The following is a 19,235-nucleotide window of genomic DNA, read 5'->3' on the forward strand; positions in this document are numbered from 1 at the left end:
GGCGTATAAAAGGTTATTGCACGTTAGCTCCACGTATTACGTGGAAGTAAAATAGTACATTAAGAGCAAACGGGTTCATATCGGTGAACAGGTTCCCTGGACTTCATTAGTGCTACACGGGTCCTGTGTGTGCTTGCGTGAGACAAACGTGCGATCAGCTCTGAAGCGCTCGGGAGGTAGGCCGAAGGGAGAGTGGTTGGAATGTCGTGAATTGTTGATGACGTAGCTGCAAAGACAGCTTGTGAACTGTGGTGATCGACCAGTTGACGGGCTGAAGAGGCCTAGGCGGCGAACAGGGACAACAGCAAGAGCGACAGCAGCAGCGCCGCGGCAGAACCCGTGGCAACTACTGGCGTGGCGCCACTGCCGGGGTCAGCGGTGGTGGTGGGCGTTTCCACGCGGGCCGCCAGCCACGCACCGACGACCGCCTCGTAGCGCTGGTTCCACTGCACGTGCTCGGCCGTCGACTGCTCCAGGCTCGCGATGGCTGATGCGCTGAGTTCCGCTGCCGTCGCCACCTCCACCAGCTGCGAACACCACAGGTACGTTCATCATTCCATACAACGGTAAATGGAAGTGGATAAAACGTGTTTGCTTTTGTTATTGAGTCATTAGAATGCAGTCTGATTTGAAGTGTTTATTATTCTTTTCCCGTTCCGAAGCAAATTCTTCTACTATCCTGTCTCCTCTCTTGTCACGACTTTATCAGCGATTTGGTTATATCTCAGGGTGTGCCTGATTAAGAGTAGTTAATGTCTTACCTTAACTTGTGTTTTCCACATAAATTTAAAACTTACACATTCTCGACTCAGAATGCTCTTTATATGATCCCTCATCAAGTAGTAAAAGCCTTAAATAATGATACATCGCCAGTTCATATTTTTGTGATCTTTCCTACCTTTCCAGTGTAGGAAATTTTAGTGACTGGCGAAAAAAAAAATTACGTAGTGGGTCCCACAGGGGTGCATTTTGGGTCCACTCCTATTCCATATGTACGTGAATGCTCTTCTACTTAACAATGAACTAGTAAAATAGTTACTTTTTGCAGATGATACTAGTATTTTAATAAATCCCATTAGGGAGAAAGCAACAGAGAAGTTAGTAAATGATATTTTCCAAAGAATTATTAAGTGATTCTCTAAAAACAAACTCAATAAACTTTGAAGAAACACACTACGTTCATTTCTGTATAGCGAATTCAGTCATACCAGTAACTGATGTAGCATATGCGCAGCAGTCAGTAAATATGGAAGAATGCTCCAAATTTTTTGGTGTACATATTGGAAACAAACTGGAAGAAGATTCTCAAACAATTAAGTTCAGCTAGTTTTGCTCTTAGTATAATTACTAATGGTGGAACATAATCGTATCATCCTCTTAACCTCCTGACATATTTTGCTTATTTACAGCGAATAATGTTTTACGGAATAATTTTATGGGGTAACCAATCATTTAGAAAGGAAGTATTTATTGCATAAAAGCGAGCAGTAACAATAATATTTGTTCACACACGGACGTCATGTAGGTACCGCTTCAAGAAGCTAAACATTTTAGTTACGCCATCACAATACACATGTTCGCTAACGAAATTCTTCATAAATAATTCATTACAATTTGAGAAGAACTGTGATATCCATACCTACAACACTAGAGGGAAGAATGACCGTTATTACCCAATGTTAAGGCTGTCAGTGGCTCAGAAATGAGTTCAATATGCAGCAACAAAAATTCTTGATCGTTTGCTCAATAGCATAAAATGTCTGACAGGTAGCGAAGTAAGTTTGAAGTCTAATGTAAAATCATTTCTCCTGGACAACTTCTTCAATTCCGTGGACAAATTTCTGCTTGAAAACTGGTAGCCAGTAAAAAATAAGTGTAGCTGCATGAGTAGGACTAAAAATAATAAGGTGTTTGCTAATTTTAACACTAATCATGCATACACATCCTGTAAAGTGACTCGTTCCATATCTTTATGATAAAAGATTCTTTCAAATCATCTATGGAACATACAACTAAATAACTTTACCCCTAACTCGTGCCAACAGCCTTGTCTGTGGAAACATCCTACTGCCATTTCAGTAGGAAAACTTAAAAGCTGTTAACTCTACTGGTATCATTCCTTTTCCTACCTTCACTCAACAGCTTCAATAACTAGCGCCAGGTGAAAATGTTATTCTGTATTTTGTTCATTCGACTAACACTGTAGACATGAAGATGAGCATGCACTTGCAGGAGCCCCAACTATTTTCTATAGTACACTTACGACATCGCCTTCCTTTCCCCTCCCTCTGTCCAACTCAACGGTCCCTCCAGATACATTTCAAAGGACTTAACTCCTGGGGCAACCACTGATACCTCAGAACCAGTCTTGTGGAAAACCCAGGCAACAGTGTTAGTATGTACTTCTTTCCCAAGGTTCCACCTCGCCATCCATCAGCTTGTCATCTGTCTAGTGAGCAAACTAAAATACACTGCCTGAGAGAAAAATAAAGCAGCCAGTTCACAGGAGAAGGAACTGAAATGATGCTTCACCATTTGAGAAGGCGTGTGAGTCAAATTCAGAAAGAACTTAGTAGTAAAATTTCATTTATCAGTATGTCGTTGCACTTAATCTGGTCTGCATGCATGTGTTCATGGGTTCGGGAAAGTACCATAAAGTCACTGTATGCTCGCCCGCCCAGCTATCCGCGCGGTCTAACGCGCTACTTCCCGAGTGGGAAGGCGTGCTGGTCGCCGGCACGAATCCGCCCGGCGGATTAGTGTCGAGGTCCGGTGTGCCGGCCAGCCTGTGGATGGATTTTAAGGCGGTTTTCCATCTGCCTCGGCGAATGTGGGTCTGTTCCCCTTACTCCGCCTCCGTTATACTACACTCCTGGAAATTGAAATAAGAACACCGTGAATTCATTGTCCCAGGAAGGGGAAACTTTATTGACACATTCCTGGGGTCAGATACATCACATGATCACACTGACAGAACCACAGGCACATAGACACAGGCAACACAGCATGCACAATGTCGGCACTAGTACAGAGTATATCCGCCTTTCGCAGCAATGCAGGCTGCTATTCTCCCATGGAGACGATCGTAGAGATGCTGGATGTAGTCCTGTGGAACAGCTTGCCATGCCATTTCCACCTGGCGCCTCAGTTGGACCAGCGTTCGTGCTGGACGTGCAGACCGCGTGAGACGACGCTTCATCCAGTCCCAAACATGCTCAATGGGGGACAGATCCGGAGATCTTGCTGGCCAGGGTAGTTGACTTACACCTTCTAGAGCACGTTGGGTGGCACGGGATACATGCGGACGTGCATTGTCCTGTTGGAACAGCAAGTTCCCTTGCCGGTCTAGGAATGGTAGAACGATGGGTTCGATGACGGTTTGGATGTACCGTGCACTATTCAGTGTCCCCTCGACGATCACCAGTGGTGTACGGCCAGTGTAGGAGATCGCTCCCCACACCATGATGCCGGGTGTTGGCCCTGTGTGCCTCGGTCGTATGCAGTCCTGATTGTGGCGCTCACCTGCACGGCGCCAAACACGCATACGACCATCATTGGCACCAAGGCAGAAGCGACTCTCATCGCTGAAGGCGACACGTCTCCATTCGACCCTCCATTCACGCCTGTCGCGACACCACTGGAGGCGGGCTGCACGATGTTGGGGCGTGAGCGGAAGGCGGCCTAACGGTGTGCGGGACCGTAGCCCAGCTTCATGGAGACGGTTGCGAATGGTCCTCGCCGATACCCCAGGAGCAACAGTGTCCCTAATTTGCTGGGAAGTGGCGGTGCGGTCCCCTACGGCACTGCGTAGGATCCTACGGTCTTGGCGTGCATCCGTGCGTCGCTGCGGTCCGGTCCCAGGTCGACGGGCACGTGCACCTTCCGCCGACCACTGGCGACAACATCGATGTACTGTGGAGACCTCACGCCCCACGTGTTGAGCAATTCGGCGGTACGTCCACCCGGCCTCCCGCATGCTCACTATACGCCCTCGCTCAAAGTCCGTCAACTGCACATACGGTTCACGTCCACGCTGTCGCGGCATGCTACCAGTGTTAAAGACTGCGATGGAGCTCCGTATGCCACGGCAAACTGGCTGACACTGACGGCGGCGGTGCACAAATGCTGCGCAGCTAGCGCCATTCGACGGCCAACACCGCGGTTCCTGGTGTGTCCGCTGTGCCGTGCGTGTGATCATTGCTTGTACCGCCCTCTCGCAGTGTCCGGAGCAAGTATGGTGGGTCTGACACACCGGTGTCAATGTGTTCTTTTTTCCATTTCCAGGAGTGTATGTCGGCGATTGCTGCGCAAATACTGTCTCCAAGTACTCGTACACCATAATTACTCTACCACGCAAAAATTGAGGGTTACACTCATCTGGTATGAGATGTTCCTAGGGGAGGGGGGGGGGGGTCCACTGGGGGCGAACCGCACAATAACCCTGGTGGGGTGGGTGGACTGCTGTGGTCTGTTGTGGGATTGTGTACTGTAGTGTCGCAGAATAGTAAAGAGTTGGAAACGTGGAATATTGTTGAAGTTTCGTTGCCTATGCCAAGAGCAAGAGGCAGTAGGTTAGACAAGAGCCAGGAGGATTGCACAAATATCGGAATGTGTCGTCACGCAAGGGCAATGGCCTGGTTACACACAACAGGCGAGAGAGAATTGCTTATCACGCGGGTTTGTGGTAGACAGAGACTTCAGTAGGGTGTAAGCAGAGGTATAGCGTTAGCTGTACTGCATTTCATAACTTCGCGTATGTCTTCCGTAACAAAACGTAACTCTGTCACAAGAACACCTAAGGGGCGAGTATGACAGATAAATCAGCAGTATAAGTGGAACAAATGCGTTCATTACAAACGAGCATGACGTCAGGACGTCGCTCGTACTTCCTTTAAATACGCCAGCTTTGATAACAACAAGGCACTCGGAGTTAGACTTGTAGTTAGATGTGCAATGGGTCGCTGCGTAGCGCTCAGCTCGGTGATCGACATGTTAATCTTTATTAAGGAGATGTTGCAGTAAGGGCGACCCATCCAGCAGCAGACGTGAGGGGACAGTGCCAGCACTGGTCCTCTCTGCTGCCGCTGTCAATCATCAACCAAGGATTAGCAGACATCGCGGCAGACTCGCTCGCCACCAATGCTGACCACATCAGTGAACCGTCGTTGAGATCGTGCGGGGCCTAGTCCCTGTGCATCCGCCATCACAACCGGGTGAGCTGACGACGCTGGGGGACTGCAGCCCATTCCGCCCGTCCGCCACGGTCGATCCACCAGAAGAAGCAGGGAAGAAGATGGGGTGGCATAGCCGGCCGGTCAGCCCGACACCGCCAGCCACGCATGGCCGAAGTGAAGACATTCCTCTGCTACGTCACAGCACGAGGCGCTGCGCTAGCAAGAGTGTGCCGCCCGGATCTGGTGTCATCGCCATGAGTCAGCGAGGACTCGGGGAAGGTCGTTGATATCACCAAGCCACATTGTACTCGGCAGGAATAAAGGTGTTATGAATTAATAATGTTTCTTTGGCGTTTATGACGCATCCACAGTCATTTCCTAGCATCCTGACAACTGGAGAGGTCACCGCTCGGCCATCTAGTCCACCGTAGGCTACTGGGACCACCGGGGCGCCTACAGTACCCCTGAGGGCTATGGCGTGGCGAAGCCTCCCCGTCGTTTCTAGGTCCCCGGTTCAATATACAATACCCACTGTATGTTCTCCTGAGACAATGCGTCTCACAACTGGTCCTTCATGTCATGGACACTAGCACTGTGATAGAGTTGACATCAGACATGGTATCACACACTTTCTATCTGGGACTGATTTGGTATCCTTCCTGGTCACGGGAGTACCTCAGCATCACGGAGACAGTTGACATATACGTGCCGTGTGTGGCTGAGCATTGCCCTGCCAATAATTATACCATGATACCGTTGCATGAGAGGTAACACGTGGGGACGACAGCTGTCTGTCATGTGTCGCTCTGCCATGTCACTACTAGCCGTAACCAGAAGCTATACCCGATAGTTCTCTGAACTATGACGCCATGAGTAACACCGCTGTGCCTCTCCAAAACACTGAAAGTATGGGATCTCTTTCCAGATCACCATCATACTCGGCGACGGTGGACATCAAGGGTACATCTACATCTACATTTACATCTACATTTATATTCCGCAAGCCACCCAACGGTGTGTGGTGGAGGGCACTTTATGTGCCCCTGTCATTACCTCCCTTTTCTGTTCCAGTCACGTATGGTTCGCGGGAAAAACGACTGTCTGAAAGCCTCCGTGCGCGCTCGAATCTCTCTAATTTTACATTCGTAATCTCCTTGGGAGGTATAAGTAGGGGGGAAGCAATATATTCGATACCTCATCCAGAAATGCACCCTCTCGAAACCTGCCGAGCCAGCTACACCGCGATGCAGAGCGCCTCTCTTGCAGAGTCTGCCACTTGAGTTTGCTAAACATCTCCGTAACACTATCACGGTTACCAAATAACCCTGTGACGAAACGCTCCGCTCCTCTTTGGATCTTCTCTATCTCCTCCGTCAACCCGATCTGGTACAGAGCCCACACTGATGAGCAATAGTCAAGTATAGGTCGAACGAGTGTTTTGTAAGCCACCTCCTTTGTTGATGGACTACATTTTCTAAGGACTCTCCCAATGAATCTCAACCTGGTACCCACCTTATCAACAATTAATTTTATGTGATCATTCCACTTCAAATCGTTCCGCACGCATACTCCCAGATATTTTACAGAAGTAACTGCTACCAGTGTTTGTTCCACTATCATATATTCATACAATAAAGGATCCTTCTTTCTATGTATTCGCAATACATTACATTTATCTATGTTAAGGGTCAGTTGCCACTCCCTGCACCAAGTGCCTATCCGCTGCAGATCTTCCTGCATTTCGCTACAATTTTCTAATGCTGCAACTTCTCTGTATACTACAGCATCATCCGCGAAAAGCCGCATGGAACTTCCGACACTATCTACTAGGTCATTTATATATATTGTGAAAAGGAATGGTCCCATAACACTCCCCTGTGGCACGCCAGAGGTTACCTTAACGTCTGTAGAGGTCTCTCCATTGATAACTACATGCTGTGTTCTGTTTGCTAAAAACTCTTCAATCCAGCCACACTGCTGGTCTGATATTCCGTAGGCTCTTACTTTGTTTAACAGGCGACAGTGCAGAACTGTATCGAATGCCTTCAGGAAGTCAAGGAAAACAGCATCTACCTGGGAGCCTGTATCTAATATTTTCTTGGTCTCATGAACAAATAAAGCGAGTTGGGTCTCACACGATCGCTGTTTCTGGAATCCATGTTGATTCCTACAGAGTAGATTCTGGGTTTCCAAAAACGACATGATACGCGAGCAAAAAACATGTTCTAAAATTCTACAACAGATCGACGTCAGAGATATAGGTCTATAGTTTTGCGCATCTGCTCGACGACCCTTCTTGAAGACTGGGGCTCCCTGTGCTCTTTTCCAATCATTTGGAACCTTCCGTTCCTCTAGAGACTTGCGGTACACGGCTGTTAGAAGGGGGGCAAGTTCTTTTGCGTACTCTGTGTAGAATCGAATTGGTATCCCGTCAGGTCCAGTGGACTTTCCTCTGTTGAATGATTCCAGTTGCTTTTCTATTCCTTGGACACTTATTTCGATGTCTGTCTTTTTTCGGTTGTGCGAGGATTTAGAGAAGGAACTGCCGTGCGGTCTTCCTCTGTGAAACAGCTTTGGAAAAAGGTGTTTAGTATTTCAGCTTTACGCGTGTCATCCTCTGTTTCAATGCCATCATCATCCCGGAGTGTCTGGATATGCTGTTTCGAGCCACTTACTGATTTAACGTAAGACCAGAACTTCCTAGGATTTTCTGTCAAGTCGGTACATAGAATTTTACTTTCGAATTCACTGAACGCTTCACGAATAGCCCTCATTACGCTAACTTTGACATCGTTTAGCTTCTGTTTGTCTGAGAGGTTTTGGCTACGTTTAAACTTGGAGTGAAGCTCTCTTTGCTTTCGCAGTAGTTTCCTAACTTCGTTGTTGAACCACGGTGGGTTTTTCCCGTCCCTCACAGTTTTACTCGGCACGTACCTGTCTAAAACGCATTTTACGATTGCCTTGAACTTTTTCCATAAACACTCAACATTGTCAGTGTCGGAACAGAAATTTTCGTTTTGATCTGTTAGGTAGTCTGAAATCTGCCTTCTATTACTCTTGCTAAACAGATAAACCTTCCTCCCTTTTTTTATATTCCTATTAACTCCCATATTCAGGGATGCTGAATCATCACTGATTCCCTGTTCTACACTTACAGAGTCGAAAAGTTCGGGTCTGTTTGTTATCAGTAGGTCCAAGATGTTATCTCCACGAGTCGGTTCTCTGTTTAATTGCTCGAGGTAATTTTCGGATAGTGCACTCAGTATAATGTCACTCGATGCTCTGTCCCTACCACCCGTCCCAGTCTGTATCTGGCAAATTGAAATCTCCACCTAAGACTGTAACATGGTGAGAAAATTTATGTGAAATGTATTCCAAATTTTCTCTCAGTTGTTCTGCCACTAATGCTGCTGAGTCGGGAGGTCGGTAAAAGGAGCCAACTATTAACCTAGCTCGGTTGTTGAGTGCAACCTCCATCCATAATAATTGACAGTGCAGAAATGCGCTTCATCGCTGCGCTTCATCAACGCCTGTTGTGCCTGAGTCATTTACAGGTTTCCGTGTTTTCAGTGGTGTTTTCTGCATGGTTCAGCTTTCATTACAGTGTTAAGTATCAATTTTCATATGTTTTCAAGTCAGTAAAGGCGTATATTATCTTGGTTAAATAGCATCAGTGCCACGTGAAGTTGTTACAGTTGATGCACTGATCAAGCCGGCCGCAGTGGCCGAGCGGTTCTAGGCGCTTCAGTCCGGAACCGCGCGACCGCTACGGTCGCAGGTTCGAATCCTGCTTCGGGCATGGAAGTGTGTGATGTCCTTAGGTTAGTTAGGTTTAAGTAGTTCTAAGTTCTAGGGGACTGATGACCTCAGATGTTAAGTCCCATAGTGCTCAGACCATTTGAACCATTTTTTGCACTGATCAGCCAAAACGTTTATGTCCACTGCCCACCGCCACGTTGGATACCGCTTAGCGCTGCGGTAATAAAAGTATATAAGCGGAACAGACACCGACGGGGGATCACCCTAGCAAAGATACGAGCTGCAAAAGGGGGAAATCCATTAAGACAGTGTTTTTGACGAAGGATAAATTATTGTTGCGCAGAGTCTGTGAACGAGTATCTCGAAAACGGCAAAAGTGGTCGAACGTTGACGTGCATCTACGGAAAGACGTAGAAAGACAGCGAAATTACCAAAAGGCGCTAAATGGTTGGAGGTCCATGGCTCTTCACACAACGTTCGCAGTCTTCTTTGCTCTGTAAAACAGGATAGATAGTAATCTGTGGCATGTCTCAGAAAGAACACAAAGATAGTGCACGCACAAGCGTTTCGGAACACACCGTTCGTAGTACACTGTTGCACATGGAACTCCGCAGCCGACTACCCCATTTGACCCAACGGCATCGTCAATTACGATTTCAGTGCGCACGGGACCACCGGGCTTCGACCGTCGATCAATGGCAGTTTTGGTGAAACACATTTTTGCTCCACAAACATCTAGTGAACGGCGTCTCTAAACGTGCAACGTGCCACGGACTCAAGCTGGTGATAGCAGTATTATGATATGGGATAAATTCTCTCGCATTTGCGTGGGATCGGTCATAGTAATTGAAGAGAGGCTGACAGCCGCGAACCATCTACATCACTTCACGCTTGATGTCTTCCTCGACCCCGATGTCATCTTTCAGCAGTATAATTGTCCGTGTCTCTGAGCCAGAACCGTGCTACAGTGTTTTAGCAGCAATATGGTGAACTCACGTTGATGTGCGGGCGAGCAGATTCGTCTGCATCCATCTGTGTCGCTACTGCTCGCCATCACCACGTACGCAAATCAGCGGCCCGTTATTTCCGCGAGTTACATGTCCTGTGCGTAGTCATCTAATGCCACATATCTCCACAAAGCTACCAACAAACTGTCGGATTCCTGATACGCAGAATCAGGGATGTATTTCGTTCCAAAGACGGATAAATAAGATATTAAGCAGGTGGTTATAATGTTTTGGCTCATAAGTGTATTTTTCCACTGTGAAGACGGTCCATGACTAAAATCGGTTGTGAATAAATGTATTGCAAAAGAGCACAGTGTGTATCAAGCATTTCTCCAAGTATATCTATGAAGTCGACAGTTGGATGATTTTTTTTTTTTTTTTTTTTTTTTTTTTGGAAACTCGGAGCGACATTTTAGTGGAATAAGTGGAAGCACTCTGCCTAGAAAGTAAAATTACGCAGGTTGGTGGAAGCAATGAGAATATCAGATATTAGCACACGTGAAGAAGACGGCATTCTTCAATATGGACAGATGTACTGGCGTCAGATATTGACATGAAACTGAGGAAGACGTGCTTAAAAGTGTAAGTCTGGAGTTCACCACTGTGAGGAAATGACATGTGAATCATCCAAAGTTTGAGGAAACATCTGAATAGTGTTGCTGTTCAAGAATATTAAAAGTTAACTGGACAAGTAAGATATGAAATGAAATACTGAAAGAATAGGTGAGGAAACGACTCTAATGGAAAATGCTTATTAGGAAAAGGGTCAGACTAGTGAGACACCCGGTACGCTATCCGGGAATAGCTAATTCCATACGGCAATGAACAGTAGAAGGAAAGATAGTAGCAACAACACAAGACTATAATAAACAAAACAGGTGGAAAAAGGTGTTGGGTATAGATGCAGATTAGTACAAGATAAATAAAGATTGAGGACAGGCTCAAACCACTATTGTTGTGTCACCTGTTGTCAGCTTATTGAGTTATCCCCTACAGGAACTCACCAGATGGCCCCTAAGAGTACCAATTAAAAATTTCTGGATTTCTTTCGCGCCTCAAGTCGGCCATGTGCCGTTTTTAAACAGTAAATGACTTGCTAATGCTAACTGAAATTTTCAGAATGTGCATTAACCAAAATGCAGAACCACTTGATGGGTGGACCTGTATCGATTCTCAGAAGACAGAAAGTATTATATTTTTGAATGAAGGTGCTCCACTTTTCTCTGACGACATTTCTACACGTCGAGTGCTGTTTGTTACCCTCACGTACGGAATCGGCTGTCGAAAAATACGGATCATCTGCGATCATTGAACTACTACAAGCTGCACAAGCTTTTCAATGTTCGTCTGCTGTCTGTGGGGGCGATATAGGTTAACGACGGCGCCCTTTGTGTATCAGAAGTCTTGGAGTAGAGCCGCTATCTTAATTAACTCATTAAAGAACTGACCTCCTCAATATAAAGAGTTGAGCGCTCAAACATCAACGCACTACAGCTTCATTGTTCGTCCACATGGCCTGTGTCATGTTACACGTAGCCACTCTTCATGAATATACGATCAAGATGCTGATTCGGGAGACGCCAGCGGACTTTTGTGAATGAACTAAAACGATACAAAAGGTCTTTGTTCTGTGAGACATGAGCAAAAATTCATTTTCAGAATAATGGACTAAAGAGAAGAGGTATCAGTAAATATTTGTGATGTTATACCTGACGGTACACGTTTTGATACTGTATCTCAAATCTGATTTCTGACGAGATGCGAATGTGATATATAAATGCACATTTTTATCAAATATGATCGTGCAGTGGAACTCTTACACAGTGACAATACCTTACGAATAGCAGTTCGTACGGTGCTTTTGACCACAGTTTTTCTAATGATTTAATACAAAGAAAATGATGTTGCAGTTGTGAATGAGCTGCACGCAGTACACACTACTTACCTTTTGCACGTGGTCTTGGGAAGTAACCTTTGACGCGAGCCCAGCCAGGATTGTAGACGCACCACTGCAAAATAGATTCTAACATCAACTCCATGAATACATCAATACAGATTTAGTTAACATTAATATATCTTCCAATCAGTTTCATCTTTGTTAATTCACATAGCTAGGAGGGATGGAATACCAAGTGAACGATTGCCCAGAGAATACTTCGTTACAAGCTGAAGCATGAAGAAATTTATTGATGAATCTGTAGAAAGGGGCCCACCTCCTAGAGATGGGAGGAGGCAGATGAAGCTCGCTAAACAGTAACGCTTCGACAGTTTTCCACAAGGCAGGTAACACAAGGTTTCTTGTTTTTCACGTAGACGGTGGTAGGTGGTCTGGGGGTAGCGCCCTTCATAATCAAAACATCTTGGGTCCTAGGTTCGAACCCAGGCCCGGCTTAAATTTTGAATAAGAAAATCATCATCAATGGCGGCCAAAGTTATAGCATAAGAAGTCAGCCGCGCTCTGCATTGTCAAAGAGGGAGGAGAGGCGGACAGCGGTTGAGGGCATTCTCAGTCATGGACTGTGTGGCTGGTCCCGGTGGAGGTTCGAGTCCTCCCTCGGGCATGGGTGTATGTGTTTGTCCTTAGGCTAATTTAGGTTAAGTAGTGTGTAAGCATAGCGACCGATGACCTTAGCAGTTAAGTCCCATAAGATTTCACACACATTTGAACATTTGAGGGCATTCTCTTTGCCATTGTGGTGAAAAACTGCTTCAAAAAGGCGGAAGGATCAGGAAAGATCAAGCCATGAGAACGCAGAAGGCAATGGAAACCACTACATTAGAGACACATAGTCTGAATCCTCACGATATGTGGCGTATATTTGAAATTTGTCGTGATGGGCTTTCCATTGTCAAAATATTCTGGATTAGTCCCTCATTCGGATATCCTGGAGGTAACTCCAATGGGGAGGCGAACATGAAAAAATGTTGGATTAACAAAAGAAGGGATAACATTTCACGAGTCGGAGCATGGAATGACCGAAGATTAAACGTAGTAGGAAATCTAGGAAGTCTGAAATGGGAAATGCAGAAACTCATCCACTGTGGGGACCAATGAAGTGACATGGAAAGAAGACACGGGTTCCTTGTCAGACGCACATACATTAGAATGCTATCAACAGCAGCAGAAAATGGTATAGCAGAGGCAGGATTCGTTATGAATATGAAGGTAAGGCGTAGAGTGTGCTACTGTCAATAATTCAGTGATAGGCTTGTTCTTATCAGATTTGACATCACACCAGCACTGACGGTAGTTCAGGTATATATACCGATTTCACTAGCCGAAGATGAAGAGATATAGAAAGTATATGAGGATACTGAATCAGTAATTAAGTATGTAACGGGAGATGATAATCTAATAATGATGGAGGACTGGAACGCTGTTGTTGGGGAAAGAATAGAATAAATGATTGCGGGAGAGAATGAGATAGGAAACACATTAATCGAGTTCTGCAATAAATTTCAGATGGTAATAGGGAATTCTCGGTCCAAGAAAAACAAGAGGAGGAACTGTACGTGGAAAAGAGTCGGAGACATATGAAGATTCCAGCTGAATTACATCATGGTCAGACAGAGTTTCCGAAATCTGATATTGGATTGTAAGTCGCACCCAGGAGCAGGTATAAACTCAGATCATAATTTAGTGATGATGAAGAGCAGACTGAAGTTAAAGAGAATCGTACGGAAGAATCAGTGTGGAAGTATGTGGCACACTGAAGTACTGAGGAAAGATGAGACACGTCTGAAATTCGCTAAGGATGTGGATACTGCGATAAGGAATATCACAGTAGGCAGTTTAGTTGAACAAGAGTTGACATCACCAAGAAAGGGTATCACAGATGTTGGGCAGTGAGACATAGGTACAAGGGCCGTAACTCTGAAGAAACCTTGGGTACCAAGAAATACTTCAATTGATCGACGAAAGGAAGAGGTACTAAAATTTTCAGGAGAAGACCAGAATACAGCGATTGAAATCAATTAGGAATGAAATAAAGAGGAAGTGCAGGGCAGTCAAGGCAAAATGGGTGCAGCAAAATTTGAATAAGTCGATAAAGAATGAATTCTGGGAAAGACTGACTCAGCATATAGAAAATTCAAAATAACCTTCGGTGAAATTGAACGGTAGGATGGTAACAGTAAGAGTGCAATGGGAATTCCTCTGTTACACGCAGATGACAGAGCGGATAGGTGGCAGAAGGGATGTATAGCAATACACTGGAATTTCTAAAATCATCGGAGGAAATGGCAACCAAAAGACTGTTCAAGTTGGTGTGTAGACTCTATGAGACTAACGACGTACCATCAGACTTTCGAAAAAACATCATTCACATATTTTCGAAGATAGGAAGGGTCAAAAGGAGCGAAAACTAGCCCACAATCAGCTTAACATCTCATGCACCCAAGCGGCTAACGAGGATAATATACAGAAGAACAGAAAAGAAAATTCAGGATGTGTTAGATGACGTTTAGTTTCGCTTTAGTAAAGTTAAAGGCACCATAGAAACAGTTCGGATTTTGCGATTGATAGTGGAAGCAAGAGTCAGAAAAACATCAAGATACGCTCATAGGATTCGTCGATCTAGAAAAAGCGCTTGACAATGTGAAATGGTGCACGATGTTCTAAGTTCTGAGAAAAACAGGAATAAGCTACAGAGAAAGACGGGCGATATACAATATATAATAGAACCAAGTGGGAACAATAAAATTCCAGGACCAAGAACGAAGTGCTCGGATTACAAAGGGTGTAAGACAGGGCTGCAGTCTTGTGTTCCTACTGTTCAATCTATACATCGAAGAAGCGATGACGGAAACAAAATTAAGATTCAAGTGAGAAATTAGAATTCTGAGTGGAATGATATCAATGATACGATTTACCGATGATGTAGCAATCCTCATTGGAAGTGAAGAAGAACTACAGGCTCTGTTGAATGGAATTAACAGTCTAATGAGTACCGAATATGGATTGAGAATAAACTGGAAAAAGGAGGAAAGTGATGAGAAGTAGCAGAAATGAAAATGGCGAGAAACTTAACATCAAAATTGTTGGTTACGAAGTAGACGAAATTAAGGAATTCTCCTACCTTGGAAGCAAAATAACCCATGACGGACGAAGTAAGGACATCAAAAGCAGACTAGAGTGTGCAAAGAGAGCATTCCTGGCCAAGAGAAGTCTACAGGTATCAAACATAGGCCTTAATTTGAGGAAGAAATTTCTGAGAATGTTCGTTTGGAGCACAGTATTGTAAAGCAGTGGAAGAACCTGTGCAGAAGAGAATCGAAGTATTTGAGATGTGGCGCTACAGAAGAATGTTGACAGTCAGGTGACCTGATAGGGTAAGAAATGAGGAGACAAAAAAGAAAAAAATATAGGAGATAATGCACTACAAAGGAGCCTAAGAACACAATGATTTAAGATATAACTGGACCCGGAGTTCTCTAGATATCAACAAACTATACATTATTGTTTATTCATCTTTGGACAGTACTACAGTACTGCTGCTCCCCAATAGTTTACTGATTTGATGATTAACAGCTTCATTTGCAAAGAAGTTTTTAACAACATGTGTAAGTCATATATTCTTAATTTTGGTGCAGGAGCGGTTTCGGTTTTTATATTGAACGCATTTTCCAGTAGAATGTGAAAAATCTGCTGGGCTGAAGCGAAGTCAGTATTCACTCGGAAACTGGTCGAGACGGACCGGCATTCAATGACAGCAGCAATTCTTGTCGGGTCTGTATTTGTCACTGGCAAAGCGTGACACCCGTCTCCAGTTCCAGCTAGTTAGGATATCTTCACGACTTCTGTCTCAGGCAAGTTGAAAGGCAGAGACATTCATACAGTTCCACTGGAATATGCTAAAACTAAGGCACTATGCGTCACAGTGTAGTTTACTGCTAAAATTACGAGAGTATATGTTCTTAGAATAGTCAGACTATTTTTGCTCCCTCCAACAAATATCTCGTCAAAAGTCCGCGAAAGTATAAACAGAGAAATTCGACCTCACTTCGCAGCTTACCAACATCAGTTCTTCCCGCTCACTATTCACGACAGGAATATGACATGGACAGAAGTGGTAATGCTGATACATGGTGAAACAACGCTCTGGTGGGCGGTTTGCGGGTTTAAATCATCTCGGGGTATGACCATGCGGTGCATTTGACCTGTGGCCGTCACACGGTGGTGCTGGCAGCAGTCCACATATACAGAGATGTGTTGGTGCATGTCAGAGTACGGTGCAGCAAGTAAGTGCGCAGATGTTTTCAGACGTTCTAATGGTGAATGTGTGTTGAATATGGCACAAAGAACACATATTGATGACGTTATTAGGAGTAGAATACTATAGCGACTGGAGGCTTGTCAAACACAGCAGGTCGTAGTACAGGCCCTCCATCTGCCATAAAGTGTGATCTCAAGATTATGGCAACGATTCCAGCAGACAGGAAACGTGTCCAGGCGCTACAGTACTGGACGTCCACAGTGTACAACACCACAAGAAGACCGATATCTCATCATCAGTGCCCGCAGACGGTCACGGAGTACTGCAGGTAGCCTTACTCGGGACCTTACCGCAGCCACTGGAACAGTTGTCTCCAGACACACAGTCTACAGACGACTGAACAGACATGGTTTATTCGCCCGGAGACATGCAAGGTGCATTCCACTGACCGCTGGTCACAGGAGAGCCCGTAAAGCCTGGTGTCAAGAACACAGTACATGGTCATTGGAACAGTGGTCCCAGGTTATGTTCACGGACGAGTCCAGGTATAGTCTGAACAGTGATTCTCGCCGGGTTTTCATCTGGCGTGAACCAGGAACCAGATACCAACCCCTTAACGTCCTTGAAAGGAACCTGTATGGAGGTCGTGGTTTGATGGTGTGGGGTGGGATTATGATTCGTGCACGTACACCCCTGCATGTCTTTCACAGAGGAACTGTATCAGGTCAGGTGCATCGGGACGTCATTTTGCACCAGTATGTCCGCCTTTTCAGGGGTGCAGTAGATCCCACCTTTCTCCTGATGGTTGATATCGCTTGGCCCCACCGAGCTGCCATCGTAGAGGAGTACCTTGAAACAGAAGATATCAGGCGAATGGAGTGGCCTGCCTGTTCTACAGACCTAAGCCCCATCGAGCACGTCTGGGATGCTCTCAGTCGACGTATCGCTCCACGTCGTCAAACCCTTAGGACACTTCATTAGCTCCGACAGCCACTGGGGCAAGAATGGGAGAATATACCGCAGCAGCTGCTCGACCACCTGATCCAGAGTATGCCAATCCGTTGTGCGGCCTGTGTACGTGTGCATGGTGATCATATCCCATACTGATGTCGGGGTATATGCGCAGGAAATAGTCGCGTTTTGTAGCACGGTTTCCTCAACTTATCACCAATACCGTGGACTTGCAGATCTGTGTCGTATGTTCCTTATGTGCCTGTGCTATTAGCGCCAGTTTTGTGTAGTGCCACGTTAAGTGGCACCACATTCTGCAGTTATCCTTAATTTATGAGCATGAGTGTAGATGAAGATTGTCTGGCTCTGTTTATCCACCGCGTACATGGTCTGTACAGCATGAAGGTTACTTCGAGTGTTGGAACAGATAAGGGATTTCACATTTACAAACAAGTGAGATCGCTAGCTTTCTGTTAGCAAATGAAGAGTGTAAAAGTTGGTGTCTGTGCGCACCTGACGCCCTTGTTGTTGGTGACGTAGTTGATCGCGGCCTGGTAGCCGGTGGGGTTGCTGTACACGGCTGAGTACACCGCCGAGTAGTCTTGGCTCCTGATGTCCATGCTGCCATCAGACGTCGTCGCCAGGTACCTGCAGAGTCAAACACCATGACACTGAAAGCTCAAATTAAAGTATGTATTTAAAGCTACATGTAATGTTTAATTTTTTTTCCGATATTGGTATTTCATTCACTCTCCCGCGTAGCAAATCATGTCATTTCGAGCAGCTACCCTAACGGAGTCTGATAGAAAACAACAGCGAAATTAAGACTTAATTTCTGATGTTAAACGTCATCTCTGTTTACAGTTTGTCTGTGGAATTAATTCTGATTGGTTTTATGGCTCTGAGCACTATGGGACTTAACATCTATGGTCATCAGTCCCCTAGAACTTAGAACTACTTAAACCTAACTAACCTAAGGACATCACACAACACCCAGTCATCACGAGGCAGAGAATATCCCTGACCCCGCCGGGAATCGAACCCGGGAACCCGGGCGCGGGAAGCGAGAACGCCACCGCACGACCACGAGCTGCGGACTATTGGTTTTAGTTAAAATACTAGAATACAGTGCTTTCTTCCTTTCTTGCTGAGCCTCGCTGCTAGATAGCTGTATTATTACTGTATCTTTATTTTGTAGTCTAGGTCATAACCCTGCCTGCCTGTAATAGTGAAGATTTTTTTAATTTTTTGGGCCATTTACCTAATTGGAAATAGGGAGTTTGGTGACGTGACAACCGCGCGCTTCAAGCCCTGTAACGTCGACTCATTTCAACATTTGTAAGTCGAATCTGCAATCTATGTTTTTAAACGAAATCCGTTTATTATTATGCAAACGATTTATTTACATTCACAATTAACAACAAGGTTTCTAGTCACAAAGCTCGCCGCATTTCAGTGACGACTTCCTGGGTTGCAGCTAATTGTTTCATGGCAATTAAATCATACCCTCATAAAGTAAAATGTGATAACGTATTTTATTTTCTTGTTGGCATTGTAGTGCATCATTTCTTTCGATAACGTTTAACCATCACAAGTAAATTTAAAATAGATTCTTATACCGCAGAGACAAAGGGTACATGACATTGGCGATTGTGTCAGGACGATTTTATAAATACTCTATGGATGAAATTTTATTTTATCCGTTTCATGTACTGAACGGAAAATTTAAAATGCTGAAAACAATGGACTAAAGAAAAGTGAGCCATATTGAGAGAACCAATATTAGGAAAAAGAATTTCAAGCTGCTAATGAAACGAAGAGAAAAAACAGTCAGAATAACTTTTTTTTTTAAAATTGAAATTAATGATTTCCACTATTAAGCAACATGTAAGGTAAGGACAACAATACTTATTTCCCTTGACTATGGGTATCATAACTGTTGTAAGGCAAATTGATCGTTCATGGCCCCTCTATTATTCAGAATCTGATAATTTAAATTTTTTGTGATTAATTGCAATAATCACGAACACATTTAAAATAACTACCTATACTGGGGAGAAAAAGAGTGCACCACACTCGACCAGATATGGATTGGCTGCCAGAAATATATTGTCGCTCTGTAGCCGACA

General features: G+C 44.9%; 1 protein-coding gene across 1 annotated transcript in view; it reads right to left on the reverse strand.

Annotated features, from left to right (window-relative positions):
- Positions 1 to 281: 281 nt before the first annotated feature.
- The window catches only part of LOC126088430 (aminopeptidase N-like), a 168,901-nt gene continuing 149,947 nt past the window's right edge, over positions 282 to 19,235 (reverse strand). Inside the window, exons 14-16 of the mRNA XM_049906574.1 lie at positions 17,620 to 17,754; positions 11,886 to 11,949; positions 282 to 527 (exon numbers count right to left, since the gene is read on the reverse strand). Coding sequence (XP_049762531.1) covers positions 282 to 527; positions 11,886 to 11,949; positions 17,620 to 17,754 — 445 coding nt within the window. The remainder of the gene's footprint in view (positions 528 to 11,885; positions 11,950 to 17,619; positions 17,755 to 19,235) is intronic.

Source organism: Schistocerca cancellata, chromosome 6 (assembly GCF_023864275.1).
Source record: "Schistocerca cancellata isolate TAMUIC-IGC-003103 chromosome 6, iqSchCanc2.1, whole genome shotgun sequence".
In the NCBI taxonomy this organism is placed as follows: domain Eukaryota; kingdom Metazoa; phylum Arthropoda; class Insecta; order Orthoptera; family Acrididae; genus Schistocerca; species Schistocerca cancellata.